Source organism: Heterodontus francisci, chromosome 4, assembly GCF_036365525.1.
Source record: "Heterodontus francisci isolate sHetFra1 chromosome 4, sHetFra1.hap1, whole genome shotgun sequence".
Taxonomy (NCBI): Eukaryota; Metazoa; Chordata; class Chondrichthyes; order Heterodontiformes; family Heterodontidae; genus Heterodontus; species Heterodontus francisci.
Genome location: NC_090374.1, coordinates 147,523,613 through 147,547,494, shown reverse-complemented (window position 1 = coordinate 147,547,494; position 23,882 = coordinate 147,523,613). Strand labels below are relative to the sequence as shown.

Genomic DNA, 23,882 nt, shown 5'->3' with positions numbered 1-23,882 from the left:
GTTGTCCTTGTCTTGTGTCAGCATTGAAAATGAATGATGAAACAAACGAAAATTTTTTTAAAAACAAAATGAAAAGGGGGGTCTGTCATGCTCTGAAATTATTGAACTCAATGTTCATTCCGGCAGCCTGTAGCGTGCCTAATCGGTGAATGAGATGCTGTTCCTCGAGCTTGCGTTGATGTTCACTGGAACGCTGCATCAAGCCCAGGACAGATATGTGGGCATGAGAGCAGGGAGGTATGTTGAAATGGCAAGCAATCGGAAGCTTGGGGTCATGTTTTCAGACTGAGCGGAGGTGTTCCGCAAAGCGTTCGCCCAATCTGCATTTGGCCTCTCCAGTGCAGAGGAGACCACATTGTGAGCAGTGCATATAGTATACTACATTGAAAGAAGTACAACTAAATCGCTGCTTCACCTGAAAGGACTGTTTGGGGCCTTGGATAGAGAGGAGGTAAAAGAGCAGGTGTTACACCTCCTGTGATTGCATGGGAGGGTGCCGACTCCCACAGCTACCTCGACTACACTTCACACCCCTTTTTAAGGCAGCAGGCATCTGATCCAACAGAGTCCCCTTCTCAGAAAAGAATGCTAGTTCGACCCAGTTACCTGTCCATCTGAGACACTTTAGCACAATCCAGTAACTTAAGTGCTCATCCAGGGATACCCAAATTGAACTTCTTCAACCTTTTGTACAATCTGTTAAAGTCCATGATATATTCTTCCATGGCAATGACCACCTGTTTTCCAAAATCTGTGAAGTTCTTATGCCTCAGGCATTTAACAAATTATCTTGTAGATTTCATCCAGGAACTCTTGGGCCCAAATCATCTTCACAATCCAACTGACAAGCATCCATCTCACAAAATACCTCTGATTTTACTTCTTTGAGGTAGTGACAGCACCAAGGCCATAATCTTGTTTTCTCTTGGTAGAGTGATAACCCATGTCCACATATCCACTTCATTCATCCATGGTCATATGGTTCAGACTCTAGAGAACAATGGAGGGTAATCATACCCCAACATTTTAAACTTGCTTTCTGCTTCCTTTTTTTTTCCACAATGGCACTAGGATTTTAGTTTAATGTCTGAAAATGTTCTTAGTTTTCCGCTTTCACCATTAGGTAACTATCCTCTGCTACCATGTTCTATTCTAGAAAGCTAGGCTGAGAATAGAACTGAAGCCCAATCTTTATACACTTTGTAATGTGTATCTTGTAAATAAAAGCTTATAAACATTTACTTCCAAACAACCACAGTTTCAGTCTGCTATGTATCAATGCACAAGTGAATCCCCAGTTAATGCCCAAATAGAATTAAAAATACTCAATTACTATACATTTAGCACTCTGAAGATTTATGTGCAATGACTGGTAGAATGGGCTATGGTGAAAACCCTGTAGTTTTAATAGGAGATTTTTTTTTTGCTATGAATGTTGGGTGACATACCTTCATAGGGATTAACGAGAGTCCATAGCGAAGGAGTGTGGGGTGGGTTTATTCACATAGATATGGAAGCGTAATTAAGCTTTCTGCACTATGCCTCTAGTCTTCATTTTAAACTGCTGATGTGCGTCCATTCCCTTGGCAACCTGGAATCTGCATCTCAATTTAATCTGGAAATAAAGTGCTTCTTTGATTCATTTCATGTGGTTCCAAGAATTGTTCCCAAACCCCAGCTAAGACCTAACCAGTGATTTATGAAGATTAGCATGATTTATTTGCTTTTATATCCTACTCCTCTAGTTATAAACCCAAATAATCCATCTGTTTTTGCACCATCTTATCAACTTGCTGTGCCACCTTTTAAGGATTTGTGTATATGGACACCAAGGTGTGTCTATGCATCTGCTTTTCAAAATTGTGCCCTTTATTGTATACTGTCTTTCCATATTAGCCTTCCCACCCACATGGCATCACTTCACACTTTACATTGAAGTCTACTTGCATTCTCTGCCTATTTCACCATTCTGTCATCCGGAAACCTCTAACTATTGTATAGCTCTTTCAAAGAGCCGATAAAGGGATTATGGGTCGAATGGTATTCATCATACGATGATTCCATTCATGCAAATGATTACTGTTTTTTATCCAATATAAGCGACTGGCTGTTTTAAATATCAGTGTTTTAAGTGGTGGGGATGTTTTTTTATTTCATGATGGAAAAAAAACTGAACAGGACATTCTCTCTTTGGCTTGCCTAGTTTTTTTTTTATTTGTTTTTATTTTTTTAGTTCATTGTAAAACCCTGGACTGGTAGACTACATATTAGGTTTTTCATTTGGCATGGAGAGTAATGTTTCCGCTGTAACTCCTAAATTCCTTTGAGTCTTCTGTGCTAACCAAGGCGAAGGGAGTAAACCCTAACGGTCATATGTCACCTTTGACATGTTTCCAGCAGTTCCTACAGCCATACCGGAGCCAAACGTCATGCTCTGCACTCTTTTGGACTCCACTAGGATAGCTGAGAAGGGGGTTTTGATGCTTGGGAAACTCACAACCTCCATACATTCTGCCCAGGCATGCGCCATGGAGAGGTCGCTCCATAATCGTCTCACAGCAACCAAAACAACACGGAAGGCAGCAGTTACGGGTTATAAGTCCAGCTCAATTGGCATTGAGATTGGGCGCCATGGGTTGCCTTTGTTGGTGGGAGAGCTCATCGTATCTCACTGGACAGCTACCGCCCGCCTCAAACCAGGCAGCCCCTGGTCAGAAAGGTTCTGTCCCGCCACAGTCCACCTGCTTCAATGGATGCTTGGAGCTCAGGGTCATTGCCCGACAAGTGGACTGTAACACCGCAACAAACAGCATGACAAAAAAAGGAAAGAAGGTACCGGCCCTTCGTTTTGCAAGCTGGAACGACAGAACTATGTGTCCTGGCCTGTTGGAAGACCTTACACAAATCAACGACTCTTGGAAGACCGCCATCATTAACAATGAGCTCAGTAGACTCAATGTGGACGTTGCAGCACTTCAGGAGACATTCCTCCCTGTGAGCGGATCTCTAAGAGAGCAAGACTACACCTTCTACTGGCAGGGTAGGGATCCAGAAGAGCCAAGACAGCATGGAGTGGGCTTTGCCATCAGAAACTCTTTACTCAGCATGATGGAGCCACCTTCAAATGGCTTGGAACGCATACTGTGCATCCGACTGCTCACCGCCTCTGGCCCAGTACACCTACTCAGCATCTATGCTCTAACACTCTGCTCCTCACCTGAAGTTGAAGACCAGTTCTACGAGGAACTCCATAATATCATTAGTAGCATTTCTAATACCGAACATTTGTTCCTGCCTGGGGGACTTTAATGCCAGGGTTGGGGCCGACCATGACTCATGGCACTCCTGCCTTGGGCGCTATGGCATTGGAAGGATGAACGAGAATGGACAGAGACTGCTGGTGTTGTGTACCTATCACAACCTCTGCATCACCAGCTCGTTCTTTCATACTAAACCTTGTCACCAGGTTTCATGGAGACACCCAAGGTCACGTCGTTGGCACCAGCTGGACCTCACCATCACAAGGCGAGTCTCTATGAACAGTGTCCAAATCACACGCAGCTTCCACAGTGCGGACTGCGACACCGACCACTCCCTGTGGTCTAACCCAGCAAAGGTTAGACTCTAGTCAAAGAAGCTACATCACTCCAAGCAGAAGGGCCGCCTGCGCATCAACACTAACAGAATTTTTTATCCACAACTGTTACATAAGTTTCTAAATTCACTCGAAAAAGCCCTTCAAAACACTCCTGCAGGGGATGCAGAGACGAAGTGGGCCCACATCAGAGACGTCATCCATGATTCAGCAATGACAACCTTTGGCAAAGGTGAGAAGCAGAATGCAGACTGGTTTCAATCTCACTTTGAAGAGCTGGAACCTGTCATAGCCACTAAGTGCACTGCACTGTTCAACTACAAGAAAGCCCCCAGTGAGTTAACATCCGTAGCACTGAAAGTAGCCAGAAGCGCTGCACAAAACAGCCAGGCACTGTGCAAATGACTACTGGCAACACCTATGCAGTCGTATTCAGCTGGCCTCCGACACCAGAAACATCAGAGGAATGTGTGATGGCATTAAGAGAGCTTTTGGGCCTACCATCAAGAAGATCCCCCCCCCCCACCAAGTCTAAATCGAGGACACGATCACTGACCAACGCGAGCAAATGAACCGCTGGGTGGAGCACTACCTAGGACTGTACTCCAGGGAAAAGGTTGTCCCTGAGACCGCCCTCAATGCAGCCCAGTCTCTGCCAGTCATGGATGAGCTGGACGAACAGCCAGCAAAATCGGAACTCAGTGATGCCATTGATTCTCTAGCCAGTAGAAAAGTCCTTGGAAAGGACAGCATTGCCCGTGAAATAATCAAGAGTGCTAAGCCTTCTATACTCTCAGCACTCCATGAACTGCTTTGCCTGTGCTGGGAAGAGGGAGCAGTACCACAGGAATGCGTGATGCCGATATCATCACCCTGTGTAAGAACAAGGGTGACTGCAACAACTACCGTGGAATCTCCCTGCTCAGCATAGTGGGGAAAGTCTTCGCTTGAGTTGTTTTAAACAGACTCCAGAAGTTGGCTGAGCGTGTCTACCCTGAGGCACAGTACGGCTTTCAAGCAGAGAGATCCACCATTGACATGCTGTTCTCCCTTCGCCAGCTACAGGAGAAATGCCGCGAACAACAGATGCCCCTCTACATTGCTTTCATTGATCTCACAAAAGCCTTTGACCTCGTCAGCAGATGTGGTCTCTTCAGACTACTAGCAAAGATCGAATGTCCACCAAAGCTAAGTATCATTACCTCATTCCATGACCATATGAAAGGCACAATTCAGCATAGCAGTGCCTCATCAGACTCCTTTCCTATCCTGAGTGGTGTGAAACAGGGCTGTGTTCTTGCACCTACACTGCTTGGGTTCTTCTCACTGCTGCTTCTCACATGCGTTCAAGTCTTCAGAAGAAGGAATTTTCCTCCACATAAGATCAGATGGCAGGTTGTTCAACCATGCCCGTCTCAGAGCGACGACCAAAGTACGGAAAGTCCTCATCAGGGAACTCCTCTTTGCTGACGATGCTGCATTAACGTCCCACACCGAAGAGTGTCTGCAGAGACTCATCGAAAGGATTGCTGCTGCCTGCAATGAATTTGGCCTAACCATCAGTCTCAAGAAAATGAACATAATGGGACAGGATGTCAGAAATGCTCCATACATCAATATCGGCAACCACGCTCTGGAAGTGGTTCAAGAGTTCTCCTACCTAGGCTCAACTGTCACCAGTAACCTGTCTCTCGATGCAGAAATCAACAAGCGCATGGGAAAGGCATCCGCTGCTATGTCCAGCCTGGCAAAGAGGATGTGGGAAAATGGTGCACTGAACACAAAAGTCAGTGTTTCAAGCCTGTGTTCTCAGTACCTTGCTCTATGGCAGCGAGGCCTGGACAAGAGCGACGTCTCAACTCATTTCATCTTCGCTGCCTCCAGAGAATCCTTGGCATCAGGTGGCAGGACCGTATCTCCAACGCAGAAGTCCTCGAGGCGGCCAACATCCCAGCATATACACCCTATTGAGCCAGCAGCGCTTGAGATGGCTTGGCCGTGTGAGCCGCATGAAAGATGGCAGGATCCACAAGGACGCATTGTACAGTGAACTTGTCACTGGTATCAGACCCACCAGCCGGCCGTACCTCCACTTTAAAGACGTCTGCAAACACAAAATGAAGGCCTGTGATGGCCAGAGCTGGCGGACAGCCATAAAGGCAGGGCTAAAAAGTGGCGAGTCGAAGTGACTTGGGCAGTTGGCAGGAAAAAAAGACAGAAGTGCAAGGAGAGAGCCAACTGTGTAACAGCCCCAACAACCAATTTTATCTGCCGCGCCTGTGGAAGAGTCTGTCACTCTGGAATTGGCCTTTATAGCCACTCCAGGTGCTGCTCCACAAACCAGACCACCTCTAGGCATTTACCCACTGTCTCTCAAGAGGAAGAACTTCTGAACTCCTGTTGAGTCTTCTGTGCTAATTTTATCCAATTTGTTGCATGCTGATGCTCCATATATCTTTTGGCCTACATGTAATATTGCCTTTGTCAGTGTTAAATTTCACTTGCTATCTGTCTGCCCAATTGAGGACTAATCTAGATACTTTTGCGTTGCCTGTGTTCCTCTTCTATTTCCATGCTGCCAAGAAACTGGATACGTTTGCAGTGGTTTCCGATTCCAAGTCCTTTTTTGTAGATGAGAAACAATAGTGGTTTAATCATCTAAGATCTGCAGATAGGTTATCAATTTCATCAGTTCCAGTTGGCGGCTATGTATTACTGTAAATGGAGATTGAAGTATCACCACAAATGCCATGCTTTTGATTGTTTGCTTATCCGACATGCAGAAAGTTCCTCCAATTAAATATTGACAAGATTGAAGCCATTGTTTCAGCCCCCTCTCCAAACTCTGTTCTCTAGCGACCGACTCCATCCCTCTCTCTCGCAACAGTCTGAGATTAAGCCAGTCTGTTCAAAACCTTTTTGTCACATTTGACCCCAAGATGAACTTCCAACCTCCGATCCATGCCTTACTAAGATTGTCTGTTATCACTTCTGTAACGTCGTCTGACTTCATCTCTGTCTTAGCTGATCTGCTGCTGAAACCCTCATTCATGCCTGTTACCTCTGGACTTGACTATTCCAATGCAGTCCTGGCTGGCCTCCCCACATTCTTCTCTCCGTAAACTTGAGGTCATCCAAAACTCTGCTGCCTGTGTCTTAACTTGCGCCAAATCCCATTCCGCTATCACCCCTGTGCTCACTGACCTACATTGGCTCCCAGTCAAGCAACGTCTTGATTTTTAAAATTCTCATCCTTGTTTACAAATCTCTCCATGGCCTTGCCCCTCTCTACCTCTGTCATCTTCTCCAGCCCCACAACCTCCATGATATCTGCACTCCTCTAATTATAGGGACATAGAAGCAGGAGTAAGGTCATTCAGCCCATTGAGTCTGCTCTGCCATTCAATACAATCATGGCAGATCATCCTTTTTCCCACACTATCCCCATATCCCTTTGTCATTGGTATTTAAAAATCTCAGTCTCTACTTTAAACATACTCAATGCCTGAGCTTCCACAGCCCTCTGGGGTGGAGAATTCCACAGATTCACAATCCTTTGAGTAAAGAAATTTCTCCTCATCTCTGTCCTAAATGGCTTTCCCCTTATTTTGAAATCATGTCTCCTGGTTCTAGACTCCTCAACCAGGGGAAACATCTTGGCTGCATCTACCCTGTCTATTTCTTTAAGTATTTTGTAGTTTGTAGTGAGATCATTCTTTGAAACTCTAGAGAGTGCAGGCCTAGTTTCCACAATTTCTCTTTATCGGACAGTCCCGCCATCCCATAAACAAGTCTGGTGAACCTTCGTTGCACTCCTTTTATGGCAGCAATATCCTTCCTAAGGTACTCCAAGTGCGGCCTACCCAAGGGTCTATACAACGGAAGCAAGACTTCACTACCCCTGGACTCTCATCCTCTTGTGATAAAGCCCAACATGCCATTAGCCTCCTTAATTGCTTGCTGCACCTGCATGCCAGCTTTCAGTGACTTATTGACTAGGACAACCAGCTCCCTTTGTACATCTACACTTTCTAATCTCTTATCATTTAAGAAACACTCTGCGCATCTGTTCCTCCTACCAAAATGGATAACCTCACATTTTTCCACATTTTATATTCCATCTGCCACGTTCTTGCCCACTCATTAAGTCTGTCCAAATCCCCTTGAAGCCACTTTACATCTTCCTTACAACGCACGTTCCCACCTAGTTTTTGTGTCATCTGCGAACTGGGACAGATTACATTTGGTCCCCAGATCCAAATCATTGATATATATTGTGAACAGCCGAGGGCCAAGTACTGGTCCTTGAGGTACCCCACTAGTCACAGCCTGCCAATGCAAGACTGAGCCGTTTATCCCTACTCTGTTTTCTGCCTGTTGATCAATTCTTAATCCATGCCAATATATTGCCTCCTATCCCAGGTGCTTTAATTTTGCTAACCAACCTCCTGTGGGGGACTAGCCTCTTGTGCATCATTGGTGGCTGTTGCTTCGGCCCAAGCTCTGGAATACCCTCCCTATAGCTCTTCACCTTTCCTCCTTTAAGACATTCCTTAAAACCTACCTCTTTGACCAAGTAACATTCACACCACACAAGTGCCAGGTAATGACCATCTCAAACAAGAGGGAATCTAATCATCTCCCCTTGATGTTCAGTGGCATTACCATCGCTGAATCCCCCACTATCAACATCCTGGGGGTCACCATTGACTAGAAACTGAACTGGACACAAACGCAGTGGCTATAAGAGCAGGTTTGAGGCTGCAAATTCTGCAATGAGTAATTCGCCTTCTGTCTCCCCAGTGCCTACCCATCATCTATAAGGCACAAGTCAGGAGTGTAATGGAATACTCTCCACTTGCCTGGATTGGTGCAGCTCCAACAACACTCGAAGCTCGACACCATTCAGGACAAAGCAGCCCGCTTGATTTGTGTCCCATCCACCGCCTTCAAAATTCACTCCCTCCACCACTGAAGCACAGTGTACCATCTACAAAATGCACTGCAGCAACTCGCCAAGGCCCCTTCCCACAGCATGTTCCAAACCCATGACCTCTAACATCTAGAAGGACAAGGGCAGCAGATGCATAAGAACACCATGACCTGTAAGTTCCCCTCCAAGCCACACACTATCCTGACAGAACTATATTGTCGCTCCTTCACTGTCGCTGGGTCAAAATCCTGGAACTTCCTTTCTAACAGCACTGTGGGTGTACATACACCAAGGACTGCAGCGGTTCAAGAAGGCAGCTCACCACCACGTTCTCGAGGGCAATTAGGGATGGGCAATAAATGCTGGTCTAGCCAGCGATGCCCACATCCTCTAACAAATATTTTTTAAAAAGCTTTTGATTATCTGACCTAATATCTCCCATGTGGCTATCATATATTTTGTTTAATAATACTTCTTGGGACATGTTATTATGTTAAATATACTATATAAATATAAGTTGTTTACAAATTCCTGAATAGAGTTTTCCGTTGTAAGGGTATTTTGAAGGTCAAACATTTCCAGGAATCTGGGTTGCTTTGCAACTTTTTTTTATGTGGGACTCCAATCCCACAAGGCTCAGTAATCCTGTTGGCCCACATGACTTCTCAAATTGTAATGTCCTTAGGAACAGGGTTTTTCCCCATTACTTTAATGCTGTGAATGATCAAAAGTTGAGATTCAGAGAGTATTTTCTCTGGTTTAATGTGAAGTGTGAATAGACTTGGATTGGAATACCATTTTAAAAAGGGAGAATTCAAAATAATTAATTTGCATGTGCCTGAATTACTTAAGAGGGCTTGTGTATAAGCGATTAACTGCATATTGAGGCTTAAGGTTGTCAGTAATGCAATATTTAGTTTAGCTTTTGATGAGAAAGTTCTGAATTGTTCACCATCATTTACTGCCATTGCATAAGGCTACACACCTTGCTGATTTGCATGATTAATTAAAAAGGCAGAATGGAAAGTTTATTGAACCATTTGTTAACTGTTTCCTTTTCCTTGTAGAATGAATTTGAAAAGGTCTCTCAGTTAAATAACATTTCAGTGATGTAGTGAGCATTAACCATGCTGCATAGGTACATCTGTTTGAGGGAAGATAGCATGAGGAGCACTTTTTAAAAAAAAAAAATAGATTTTGCACTATTATGGCTTACTTCCCCTTGATTTAATTTTGTGTGAATAGCTATCATTGGAGGTAATGGATTAAAATTATTGAGTGATTTTAGCTGATTGCCCTTCATGGGGAGACTGTCTGAACCTAGTAATGAGACAACAGCAGTGAACACTGATCATCTTTAGGCACTCATGTCCATGCTCATGATTCTTAAAAGGATACTGAACTTAATTCTTTCTAACAACATTTTTTAGGGGGTTCATATGGTCCTGGTGAAATCATTCAACTTCTTATTCAAAGCTTTAGCAATTATTTTTGTTTAATTGCTAATTCCAATTTTTATAAAATAAATTTATCCTTTTTACTCGTGTTAAAACAATTTTAATTGTAAATTAGTCAAATGTCTAAAGTAAGTCAACATTATGTAATAATCTTTCTTCACTATAGCATGCTACATATCCATCCAAGTCTGCCAAAACACAACTAATTAAATCTGAGGGAACTTGTACCTTTAGAATTAAAGTTCATAAATGAACATAACTTCTATTCTTAATAGTTATGTAATATGAATTGACTGCATACAGACTAATGGAATGCACTGAAAATGTCTTTGTTTCCCTTCAGTTCCTCTTTCCTCTCAGTTTTATTTTAACCAATTCTTGTACCAAAATATCATTGTGACGACATCTTTGCTTAAGATCCTATTTACCTATATAACTGATGAGAATTAATTTTGTTACTTTTCCTTTTCCACGCAGGTCAATACCACCAAGGTAATGTTTGACTTAGACGAAGAATTTGGTGCTCTCCAGGCCACCTTGGATGAAATGAAGGCTAGTATGGTGAATAAGATTAAGCAAGAACAAGCATACAAAAGTCAAGAGCTCCAGGTAACATCAGTCCTTCAAGACAAACTTTTCATTGTGTTTTTTCCATCTTGTAACTATCTTGTTGGGATTATCTTGAAGAATGCAATTTTTTTAATCTGTATATTTGTGTATGTAGAAAATTAAATGTATTACTTCAAACTATTGAATTTCTCTTTTACTCAAACTTGTAACTTTGATCTCGATTCAAGTCAACCAGAATTGGTCAGAGATTCAGAAATTTGACAACTTTCTTTTAATTGTGCTACTCCTAGCGTGGGAATTTAACGCGGCACCAGCTTGCGTTTGACTAATGAAAGGTTAATAAAATGTTAACCTCGCAAAGTATAAATTTTGGCTGCCATCTCTCCCCTACCCCAGAATTGTCACTTCTATTGGTGAAGGATAGTTTCCCAATCAAAAGTGCTGCCTTTGTCATTTCAACCTATTAAAAATATTGTGTGTAATCTTGTGCTGTTTCATATTCTGCAACAGTTGCAGATAGCCTTTCTCACTTACTGGCTGATCTGTATTTAGTAGAATTTTTACAATGAGATACTGGCCTTCAGGTCAGGAAACTCTCTTATCCATCACTGGTAACTGCACCTGATCCTATTCTAGAAATAGCTCCTTATTTGGTGCAAGCGAGCAGCTGTTGGGAGCCCTATTCTCTGATTAGTGACCATTTTGTAGCCATTGAATTTTGTGTGTCCAAGTAAGGGACAAAGAAGCCAGTTACTAGCAGCTTGAACTCATCCAGCTGAACAGTATAGCAAATATGGGGACCAGACAGGAAAGTAGAGTTCAAGCAGAAGATCATCTATGATTGTATACAATGGCAGAGCAGGGTTGAGGGGCCATATAGTCTACTACTATTTCTTACATCCTTTGTGCTAAGAATGCAACAGGCAGAATCATACAATATGCAGCATATGTTTATCAAACCACAAGCAGTACAAAGCACCAAATAAGTGGTTGAAGATTTTTTCCCAAACTTTTTACCAAGGAAAAATTTGACAGTGAAAGCCTCAACTGGGGAATGAACTGATACAAATGGCACCAGGCCTGGGGCTTGATACGATGCAAGAGCAGAGGCCACAAGTAGCATCGCTATCTGTAACATGATGGCATCCATTTACTTACTCAGCAAGTGGTTTTTTCAGAACCTTTCAAGGTAGACAATACTGCTACAATATGTGGAAGATGAAGAGTAGCTACTTCAAACCCTCAGAGTCTGAGTTTCTTCATATGGGGACCAAGACAATTGTGATCACTCTGGTACCAGAATCCTTGGACAGGTGCTTGTGCATGCCCTGATGAGGTCAATAATTTTGTCTTGAATATTTTTCAACCACTCGGAAGGTAGTTTCGAGCATCGGATAAATTAGACAGTGTCAAATATTCTGTGTTCTAAATATCCAAGATTTCATTTTCTTAGATTCTCCAGAAGTTGAATGAGCTGCCTCTGAAGCATATCATATTTGTGGGTTTTTTTGTAGGACAAGTGTACAAAGGAAGGGAAGGTTATGTTGATTCCCTAGACCGCAGTATTGAATACATATCAAGCAGGGGGAAAATAAATGGCTATTCACATGCAAAAGGCCAAGAGACAGCTTGGCATTTTGCCCTCATTACAGACCTTACCCCAGCTGGAATATGTCCCATATGATGCACTGCCTGCGTCAAAACAATGTACCTCAATAGCTGAGTCAGCATGTTTATGTTGCCATCTGTCAGGCTATAAATACTGTGCAAAATATAATAGTCCATTCATATTCACTGACTTTTAATTGCTGCAGAAAATCCTTGTTTCCAAGCATCATGACTTGACAAATTTGCTTTCAAGAAATGCTCACACAAGGCTATTATACTGGCTGGAAACCTAGAAGTTGAGTTCAAATATTACTCTGACAAGTTGTGAAATTAATTCAATAAATTGGTCACTTGTTTTTTTCCTGGTGCTAGTCTGCAATCTTGAACAAGGCGACTTGTCATTTTCAAAAAAAAAAACATGGTTCACATGTCTTTCAGGGAAAGGAACCTGTCAGATCAGGGTACGAATCTAGCAATCTCAGCCTAATCAACCCTACAGAGTCCCGTTCACTATAAAGTTGAAGGAGTTGTCCCACAGACTACTTTAGCAATACCGGACAGTCATGGTCAAGTCATATCTATCAGCCAGCATTGACTCCTCCATCATCTTGGCTTCCTTCCCACCCACTGTGTCCCTGCCACCACCCCTGTTCCTACCTAGCAGGAATAGACACACCAGAAGTGTGGTACAGTGGTGTACAGTCAGGTGGGCTTGACCCTGGGCAACCTCCAAATTCATTCTGGACCCCATAAATCTCTTGGATTCAGGTCAAGCAAGACCAAGGAAACCCCTGGTACCAAACATCCTATGAGTACTCCTCCATGTTGAACACAACTTAGGGTAAACAAGGACACAAAGTACTCTGGATGGTGGATCTTTATTGTTATTCACCAAGAATGGCTTGGTGGTGCCACTTTAACGAGCTGCCAGACTGAGCCTCTGTCAGAGGGTAAAGGGAGCAACTTACTTGACCTCATCCTTGTTAGCCTACCTGTCAAAGGCACATCTGACCACACTAGTCTATACAGAAATGACAGCTGCACAGTCCTTTTTGAAGGCACACATCTTCATGTAGTTTGGCATGATCAGTAGGACAGACTAAGGTAAGCTACTGGGTGCCCATGAAATGCTGTGGGCCAGCAGCAGCAAAATTGTATACCAATATCTGTGACCAAATGGCCCCACAGATCTCTCTCTTCCTCCTCCATTATCAGGTGGCCAACTCTGATTCACTGAAGGTATGGAAGGGTGCCAGATGCAACATAAGACTTGGTTTAGAATGCAGTACTAACCTAGACCAGCTACCACACAAAGCAGCAGGTTATAAACAACTAAGTGGCCCCCCCAACTATCTTGATCAGAGCAAAGCTTGTGCCCTACCCCATCCATTCAAGAATGGTGATGGACAATTGGGCAAAAAAGTAGTGCAGTGCTGAAGACCTGTGCACAGGCACTAGCCGCCGAGCCCAAGTTGTTACAGTGCAGCTTTGATGCTGGTACCTACCTGATGGCAATGTAAAAACATTGCCCAGGTACATCCCATCCACAAAAGCATGATAAATCTAACCCTGGCAATTACTGCCCTATCATTTGCCCCTCAATCAACAAAGTGATGGAATGAGTCAACAATGTCATCAAGTGACTTCTGTTTACCAATAACCTGTTGTAAAATAGAAAATGCTGGAAATATATAGCAGGTCTGGCAGCATCTGTGGAGAGAGAGGGTTATAACATTTAAGGTCTGTGACATTCATCAGAACCTGTTTGCTGATGCTCAGTTTAGATTCTACCAGAGCCACTTGGCTGTGCACCTGGTCAGAACCTTAATTCAGACGTGGGTTCGTCAAAATGGCACTTATTTGATCACTGATGCATGGTTTGGGTTTGGCCAGGACCACTCTGCTTCAGACCACATTTCAGTCTTGATCCAGATATGGACAGAAGTACTAAATTCCAGAGGTGAGGGGAGAATGCCCTTGATATCAAGGCAGCCTTCGACAGAATGACTCGTATTAGAACCCTAGTAAAATTAAAGTCAATGGGAATCTGATTGGGGAGGGTTGTGGGGAAGGACTCTCCCTTGGCTCCACCTCATGCAATAAAAGATGGCCATTGTTGGAGGCTAATCATCTCAACCCCAGAACATCACTGCAGGAGTTCCTCAGGACAGTGGCTTCCTCCACGACTGCCACTATGTGGTTGCAGCATATACCATGTATAGAATGCACTGCAGCAGCTCACCAAGGCTTCTTCGACAGCGCATCCCAAACCCATGACCTCCAGTACCTAGAAGGGCATGGGTAGCAGGTGCATGGGAGCGCCACCACCTGCAAGTTCTCCTCCAAGATGAACACCATCCTGACTTGGAAATATGTTGCAGTTATTTCATCGTTGCTGGGTCAAAATCCTGGAATTCCCTACCTAACAGTGCTGTGGGAGTGCATACGCCACATGAACTGCAGCAGGTTGAGAACGTGGCTCACCATTTTCTCAGGTGGTTAGGGATGGACAATGAATACTGGCCTTGCCAGTGGCACCCATATCCTGTGAATGAGTAATTTTTTTTTAAAAAGTGTGATGGAAGGTTCAGCATTCACTTAGACAGGTGTGGTTGCAACAACACTCAAGAAGCTCAATACCATCCAGGAGAGAGCACTTCCCTTGATGGTTGCCCTGATGGTCTCCGTATATGCTGCTGACACTCTATGGCTATGATATGTACTATTTATCCATGTGCCTAACAGGTATTTGGGAACTGAAATTTCCTAAGGGGGATGATGAAGAATTGCCATTGTGTGCAATTAGAGCAAAGCTCCAAGTACATCGAGGTACTAGAACAAAGGTTGTCCAAAGGTTCAATGTGTTTGCATAGGTCTTTGACCCAGAGTGGAACCTCTCACTCCCTGAACTGCCTCTACCAGAGATAGCAGATACATTCCCCTCAAAAATCATACCATCCGACCATGGGCTTGTATCACTTTTTGATCATTCTTGCTGGATCAATATCCTGGAATTCCCTACCTAATGAGAGCATTGTCACTGCAGGGACTACAGTGTTTCAAGAAGGTGCACCACCTCTGCAATTAGGGATGGGCAGTAAGTGCAGCCTTCCCGGTGTTGCCCATAACGCAACAAAATAAAGGGTCACCAATCTTGAAACAGAAGAAGTCCAACTGGTACATAAATTAGCTGGAAGGAAGGGCAGTAAGGCTACTCCGGCACACTTTCAAACACAGTACAGCACAAGCCAGTTTGTGTAGACAGAAAAACTATGGTGGGCAGCTGCATCAACAGGGAGATAAAGCCTTGTTTCTCCTGCTCATCATAATACTGTCCAAATAGAATCCTCTTATTTAGGTACATTAACTGAGATGTCTGTTTCGCATTTCACCATGACATTGTCAGAACTGTCTATTTCTGGGAATATCTGTTTGCTTCTTAGTGTTAAGTCCTCTGCTTGAGGACAGGCCATGTCAGTCACAAGGTTATGCAGAACCTCTTTTCATGTACATGAAAATGTGTGAATTTGTTCCATCTCTTTCTCCCGATCCCACTAGCAGTTCAAAAGCGCAAGTAAAGTGTGTGGTGCATTGTATTTGTAACATCTTATTGGCCCTAAAAGCTCCTTTTCTCAAAAGTTATAACAATGAGAAGAGACAATATCTAATTTCCTTGCAGAAAGAACTGTCCGTTCAGTCTGAGGGGGAAGAAATGGAACTCCTTCAGCAATAAAATTGGTTAACATTCTGATTGCCTGACTTGAGAAAGAGAGAAGCAATCCTCTACTTTGAAGAAAGCCTGCATTATATCTAGATAGGAGGCCTGGGATTTAGAGTTCCCTGCTTTGTCTGTTTCCAAGAAAGGTGGCTTAGAAGATATCCATGGAAGCCAATTACCCAACTAACTATTAAAAATAATTCAGTTCAAAGTATGGGCACAGAGTACATCTTAAAGTGCAAAAGTTGGGAATTTGGTGCAAGTGGGAATTATGTGCACAAGGGAAAGGAGGTGCTGCTTTTGCTTTCAATACTTGTAGTGGCTCGTATAAGCTTGAGGCAGTACTTTTGTCCAGTGATTTAGTACTTACTGCAAATTAATGTGTAAAGACAAAAACTTAAAACAAACTAAAGTATAGGTGTAAGTAGTCTAACTAAGATCTGGCAGAGCAGGTTGAATGTAGAAGTTTTGGGCGCTGAGACTGTCCAGAATGAACACATTTGCAACAAATGTCTCTTTCTCATCTCTTTAGCTCAATGAGCCTGAGTATGAGTTGGAGACACTCCAACACATAAGGGAACGGGAACAACATCTGAAGGTTTGCTTCAGACATCGGTCACCTTTGTAGAGAGGTGCAGGTTCAGAATGTGGTTGGTGTGACCAGTAGTGTACAGTGTAAGTGGTTCAAGGATCCACAGAAACTGTTCCTTTTCAACAGGTACAATGTAAAGATAAAAATAAAGACTTGTCGGAATGACAGTCAGAATGCAGACCATGGCACCTTGGAGCAGGAGGTTGTCCAAGGGGACCCTGGTACCAGTATTGGGGCAGGAAGGAACTGTACCATTGGGACAGGCTGCACCTGAACTTGGCTGGGATCAGGGTCCGTGTGGAAAGGGTGGGCACAGGACTTTAAACGAATAAGTGGGACGGTAGAGGCTAAGGTGGAAAATGTAGTATATAACAGTTCAAAAACAAACAAAAAGGAAGAGAGAGTAATAGAAATTATGCTTTAGGCAGTACAAGTGAAGGGAAAACCAAAAGATTGAAGGTGAATCAGCCGAGAGAGAGAAATAAGAAATCTGCAATTAAAACGTTAGAGCTGAAGGGTAGGTTAGAGTGTGGGCCCAAATAAATGTTCTTTATACAAATGCATGGAGTGTAAGGAACAAATTGAATGAAATGCAGGCACAGGTTCAACTTGGAGGCTGTGACATGGCAGCCATTACTGAGGCACGGCTGCAATATGGTTAGGACTGGGAACCAAAAAGCGAGTTATGAGGTCTAAAAAAAAAGATCTGCAACAGTAGAAGGGGAGGAGTAGCAGTGATTTAAGGATGTAACCACTTCAGTGGTAAGAGGATAGAACGACAGGTAAGCAGGCAGTGGAGACTTTATGGGCAGAATTAAGAAACAAAAGGATTTAAAACTCTAGGGTTTGTGTGTAGACCCACTGGTAGCAGTTGTGAAGTGGTAGATTACAATAATGCAGAGATTAGACAAGCATGTTGTAAAAGCAGAGTAGTTTTAATGGGCAATTTTAACTTTCATCTAGATTGGAATAAGCAGACTAGCACATGTCAGAAAGGTAATGAATTTTTTTTGAGCATGTTCAGGATAGTTTTCTCCAATGTTATGGCCTAGAACAAACAAAAAAGGGGCTATGCTATATTAGATTTAGTAATGAGCCACATTAGTGAACGGTCTAATGATGTGTGAACATTTATCTAATAGTGATCATATGATGAAATTCAACATAGTGTTTAAAAGGGAGAAATGCAGCTACTAAAAACAGCTACTAAGATTCTAGACTTGGATAAGGCTGGCTTTAATGCAGTGAAACAGAGATTGTTAATGGTCTGTTATTGGGTAAAATGACAGATCAGCAGAAGGTGTTCAAAAATAATTTAATGTAAGAGTTGTCAAATGAAAAGGGCCAGGGATGTTTAAAGAGCTAAGAGTGAACAGAAAGCTAAAGAAAAAGCATACAAAGTACAAAAAAATAGCACAGATCCTGGAAAAAGGGAAAGATGCAAAGAAGAACAAAGGGTGACAAAACAGATAGTAAGGGCTGCAAAAAGGAGTATGAAAAGAAACCTGCAAGAGATCAACATTTTTACAATAATGTTAGGAATAAGAGGACAGTATGGATTAGCATAGGCCCCTTGACAACTGATAAGTGATATTTCAATAAATGTAAAGAAATGGCGGACAAGTTGAATAGTTACTTGCGTCATTATTTGCAATGGAGGAAGATGTCAGTATGCTGGAAATTCTAAGGAAGCTAATGAATCGGGGACTCGCCAAAGTTAACACAAATGAAATAACAGTAATGAAGAAAATAATAGGACTGAAGAGCAGCATATCCCCGGGGCCAGATATTTTCCATCGCAAGGCTTTAAAGGAAATGGGTGAGAATGTAACAGATTCCCTGACTAAATTTTCCAAAGTTCTCTTCATTCGGGAACTGTTCCTTTTGATTGGAAAATTGTATATGTCACTCAGCTATTTAAAAAAAGGTGAGAGAGAAAAACCAGGGAATTATAGACCAGTTAGCCTAACATCTGCTGGGAAATTACTAAAGTCTGTAATGAAAGATAGGGTGACTGAACACCTTGAAAATTTTTAGCTGATCCAAGAGAGCCAACACAGATTTGTAAAAGGGTAGGTCATGCCTGATGAACCTGATTGAATTTTTTTGAAGAAGTGACTCGATTTGTGGACAGGGGAATGTCTATGTGTTATTTATATGGATTTCTGGAAGGCATTTGATAAAGTCCCTCCATAAGAGACTGTTAGCTACAGTTGAAGCTCATGGAATTGATGGCAAATTATTGACCTGGGTAGGAAATAATGGGCCGGTACTCTAATTGGCAGAATGTGACTAAAGGTGTCCCACAATGATCTATTCACTGCGTTTCTTAACTACTTAGATAATGAGATAGAAAGCCACATATCCAACTTTGCTGATGACCACGGAGGTAGTATTGTAAGCAGTTTAGATGGAAGCATAAAATAACAGTTGTCAATTAAGTGAATGGGCAAAACTGGAAAGTTTCAATGTAGGCAATTGTGAGGCCATCCACTTTGGACAAATATAACAGCATTCTTTCTAAATGGGGAAAATCTAGAAACAGTGGAGATCGGAATAATTTGAAGATCCACGTACATAGATCATTAAAATGTCATGAATAAGCACAGAAATTTATCAAAGGCTAATGGAATGCTGGCCTTTATATCCAGAGGACTGAGATACATACAAGGGAATAGAAGTCATACTTCAGTATACTGAGTCTGGTTAGACCACACCTGGAGTACTCTGAGCAGTTCTGGGCACCACACCTTAGGAAGGACATACTAATCTTGGAGGAAATGCAGTGTAGGTTTACCACAATGATAACTGAGCTCCAAGGGTTAAATTACGAGATTATGCAAACTAGGTTGTATTCCTTGGAATTTAGGAGGTTTAAGGGGTGATCTGAAGTTTAAGATATTAAGGGGAACAGGTACAGTAGATAAGAGAGAAAATGTTTCCATACATTGGAGAGTCTAAGACTAGAGGGCATAGCCTAAAGATTAGAGCCAGACCTTTCAGGAGTGAAATTAGGAAACACTTCTACACATAAAGGGTGGTAGAAGTTTGGCAGACTTTTCTGCAAACAGCAATTGATGGTAGATCAATTGTAAATTTTAATTGAGATTGATAGATTTTTGTTATTGAGGGATATGGAGAAAAGGCAGGCGTATGGCGTTAGGTTGCAGATCTGCCAGGATCTCACTGAATGGCAGAACAGACTCGAGGGGCTAAATGGCCTATTCCTATGTTTCTAAAGGTTATATAGAAATCAGTAGAATTTGGCACTATTGGTACTGTTGTCTGTTTTGTTACCATTCAGATTAATATAGTGAAATAGAAATAGCGTAAAATCATATGTTTTCAGGTTAATTTATGGTCAGTGCAATTGTTGACTAAGCCTCAGATGAAAATAATCTATTGATTGGTTATCAAAATGTTAAGATCTTCTATTTTCAAATCAACTTTTTGATCTCGTCATTTTGGCATTTACATTGGTGTGACTTATTTAGTTTACTTAAGTATTCCTCATTACTTTTGGTTTGGATGTTTCATCATTTTGATTCTGAATATGAAACTGCTTGAAAATGTTGAGGAAATTTAACAGAAAGGAGTACAGCAGACACAGTTGAAACAGACACTAGTTATGTGTAACAGAGTGGAGTGGCATAATTTGAAATATTACTGAGACTACTTTTCATAACATTGGATTAGATTCTAAAAGTTAAACCAAAGTCTTTTATAGAGCAATTGTAATGTGTCACTGTCTAAAATTGTTACACAATCTGACTAACAATTGTTTTAATCATTAGAGAGTAATAAACCCCAATGAAGAATTTTGAGACAAGTTTGAAGTAAAACTTGTTCCCTAAGTCTTGAACAGCATTTTGTAGGATAGGGGAAGTGGAGTTGAGCTGTGATGTTGGACAAGTTTTCATATTAACAGAATAAAACAGGCCAACCTTTTATAAAGATTGTAAAGGTCACATTTACATGACTTACCAATTCTGATGGACTGCTGTCTAGAAGTCTTGAACAGTGTCGTGCAAAAAACTGCATTGTTACCATTTTTGGTCACTTTGCAGCAATATGTAGGCAGACTTCTTCCTGTGTATTTCAAGAATATTGGAAATTAACATTCCTTCTAAAAAGAGCACCCCAAGTCTAGGATATTTGATATCCATTAATGTAAGTCAGCAAGAAGATGGGTAATTGGGATGGTGTGGAAAAGGGATACGAGCAATAGAGTTTTGTATGAGCTGAAATTTATGAACAGTAGATGTGGGGTCGACCAGGAAAGCTTGGGATAGTTGGGTTTGGAGGTGACAAAAGCATAGATAAATTTTTCAGCAGCAGATGGACTGAGGCACGAGCAGTGTTATGGAGGTAGAATTGGACAGTCTTTATGAAGGGCTGGATATCTGGTCAGAAGCTAAATCTCAGGGTCAAATAGGATGCTGAGTCTGGGTACAGTCTGGTCAAAATTGAAACAATGGCTAGGGAGGGGGTGGAATCAGTAGCAAGGGTATGAAGTTTGTGGTGGAGCCAAAGACGATGGTTTTAATCTTCGAATGTTTAACTTGAAATTGCAGCTTGTTCAAGACTGAATGTTGCATGAACAGTCTGATTAGCACTGAGGATAAACAACCCCAAACCGCCTGTTTTATTGTTATAACCTGCAATTTTATGACATTGTATATCATGCATGGTATACAATTTCTCTTCCATCGTCCCTTGGTCAAGTTTGGGGCCATGTTCTAAGCAGCTTTGACTATGTTGTTCTTCAGAGTCCTGCCACCAGGTTCTCTTTTTTTAGTGGTGGCTAAATTTCATTCAAAGCATGGTAGGAAATGAAGCAAATGGAGATTTTGTGTGTTGTTGACCATATCTTTCTAAATTTTTCTCATACCATGTTCTATCTTGGTTGCTGGCGACCTGATTTTTCTTGTATTTAGTGTTCGAGCATATTGGGGCTTTTGTAATTTGATAATTAACCTGCCCACAAATGTCGAAAACTTGACATCGTAAACTTCTCATTTGGTTCTTGTGGACTTCTTCTGTGTTAGGTGAATAGGCAACTGAAAATGTGAACACTTTTTTGTACAACTGAAGTGAGGGTGAGTTAGAACTATCAAAATGTAAATATTTAATTTTTTTCTTGGTTTTTTTTTATACTGCTGAAATTTGGAGTTCTTATAAATGAATTTGAATGGATTAATGTCCTTTGGCTTGCAATTTGTTGATTAAGCCTGATCAGGTAAGATAGAATGTAAACATTATAGCGATGTGTAATTCCATTGGAGTTGGATGGATGACTCCTGTCAACTTTTTGATTCCATCAGAACCAGTTGACCATATGCAACAATGCATTGGAAGGTTCGGAGGAGCTTCTGGAATATGCAAATCGGACACTGAGCACGGATGACTCTGAAGCTTTTACTAAGGTATGATTTTGACTTTACATGGAAGTGGTAGAAACAAAGTAGGAAGATGTTGACCATTTCTGGTAGGAGAAAAGTTTTGAAAATTTGGAAGCAGCATTTTTTAAACTGTAGAGGAACATTATCGATCAATGAAATGGCCAATGGAATATAACAATCATGCAAGGTGATGTCATTTTTTTTTAATTGTAAACTGCACAGCACATGATATCTTTCCATCAGGATAAGAATGTCTGACACATCCACCATGTCAGTTTAAATGGAGACAACTGTCCATTGCAATGTTGGACTGCTTACTGCACTGTGGAAAGGTAAAATGTGGATAGTTACCTGCACTGTACATTTCTGATCTTAAGTGTGCATTTAGAAAATTGGAGAGTTAAGGTTGTGTGTTTCTCCACAAACTGAGCTGGAGAGAGTTTCACTTAGGAGTGCTCTTGCATAATTACTGATAGCAGGAGTGGCTGAAACTCTGGAGTATGTTCCCTGTCTCTGCCACTTTAGTGAGCAAATAATGCAAGGCTCAGGAGATCCTAGCGAGAAAGGTGAGACAGCTATCAAAATGGGGACAGAGAGATCTCAGAATGGGTATGTCTATAAGCTGTTGTGTGGGTTTCATTTCTTTTCCAGTTGCAGTATTACCAGTATTTCAATGCACTTAATCATTTAAAAAAAAAAACAATTAAATGCAGCATGTAGACTTGTATGTAAAATGCAGCTACTATAGAATTGGTTTAAGGGATATTGAACGAATTGAATATTGTAAAAACTACCCTATGAACTTTGCATACTGTATGTTTCGCATTGACCTCTGAAATGATGTGGTTGGCCTCTTGACTAAATTCTGGGATGTCAGCAAACTTTTTGTTACCTGCAAAAGCTTAGCCATGCTGGCTTCAATTCCTCGTGTTCTTGGTATTTAAGACATCTTGGTAAGTTTCTGTACTAATTTTTCTGCTTTACAGCTTCTAATAGATTTGAGAGTTGCCTACTATGGTGGATTTCTGATTTCTGCTGTTGATTGATATACCTACCATGAAGGAGAAAAACATTCAGGCCATGAGTGCTTAGAACTAAGAATCAGACAAGTTGTCTTAAATATCCTCGTACAAACATGCCATGTACCGTGGATCCAAAACCTGCATTTGCTCCTCTCAATTAGTTGTCAATTCAAATATGAAGAAATGCTATGTTGGAACAGCCATGTTAGAATCTGTACTGAAAGGAAGCTAGATGTTGAATTCACAGAAAATGCATGCATATGGAAAAATTGGAGTGAAATGGTTTATTGGAAAAGCTGGAAGAGACTTGGAAAATTAAGCATTTTTATTGGGTAAGAGAAGGGAAGGATGTTGCCATTGCTTCGTGGTTTTGAGGTGTTTCTTTGTGGATTGGAGATGGTAATGGATCACATACAATAGGCATGTATGATGTATTTGCAATCTCATTGCTGTCTCTTCCATTGAAGCATTTAGGATGTTTACAACTAAGTGAGAAAATGTAACTGGGCAACTATGATGCACAATTCTAAAATGTGCAGGGTCCTGGGTGGATTTTACCTGTGAAGAATGGAATATGTTTGAAGAGCACAGCACAGCTATAGTAGGAATTCTGTAGTTTCCTTTTTGGAAATAAAGGAGAACCTTTCCCTATTCATCACTCCTTTTTTAAAAAATTGGACAATATGCATATCCTGTTCAGGTTGACATAGGATGTTACATTGGAATCCTTATAGTTCTCGGGCTGTTTTGACTCTAACCCAGACCAATGAGTTAATTTAGCCCTGATCTTTTCTCATTTAACTGGTTGTTAACAATTTTGATGATGTACTCCGGTTTTAACTCCAAACTAGGAAATGTTTAATTAGCCACAAATATGGATCACTGTACACACTGCACCTGTGCATCAAAATATTGAAAGTTGCATTTATAGGATACTTACTCCCTGTAGTGTAATTATTTTTTTTAAAAATCATTCCCATGATAT

General features: G+C 41.6%; 1 protein-coding gene across 2 annotated transcripts in view; it reads left to right on the top strand.

The window, feature by feature from the left end:
• Positions 1-23,882, top strand: part of fsd1l (fibronectin type III and SPRY domain containing 1-like) — a 96,151-nt gene that overhangs the window by 14,031 nt on the left and 58,238 nt on the right. For both annotated transcript variants that reach the window (XM_068030299.1, XM_068030300.1), the window contains exons 3-4: positions 10,463-10,594; positions 21,798-21,899. In XM_068030299.1, the coding sequence (XP_067886400.1) occupies positions 10,463-10,594; positions 21,798-21,899 (234 nt within the window). The remainder of the gene's footprint in view (positions 1-10,462; positions 10,595-21,797; positions 21,900-23,882) is intronic.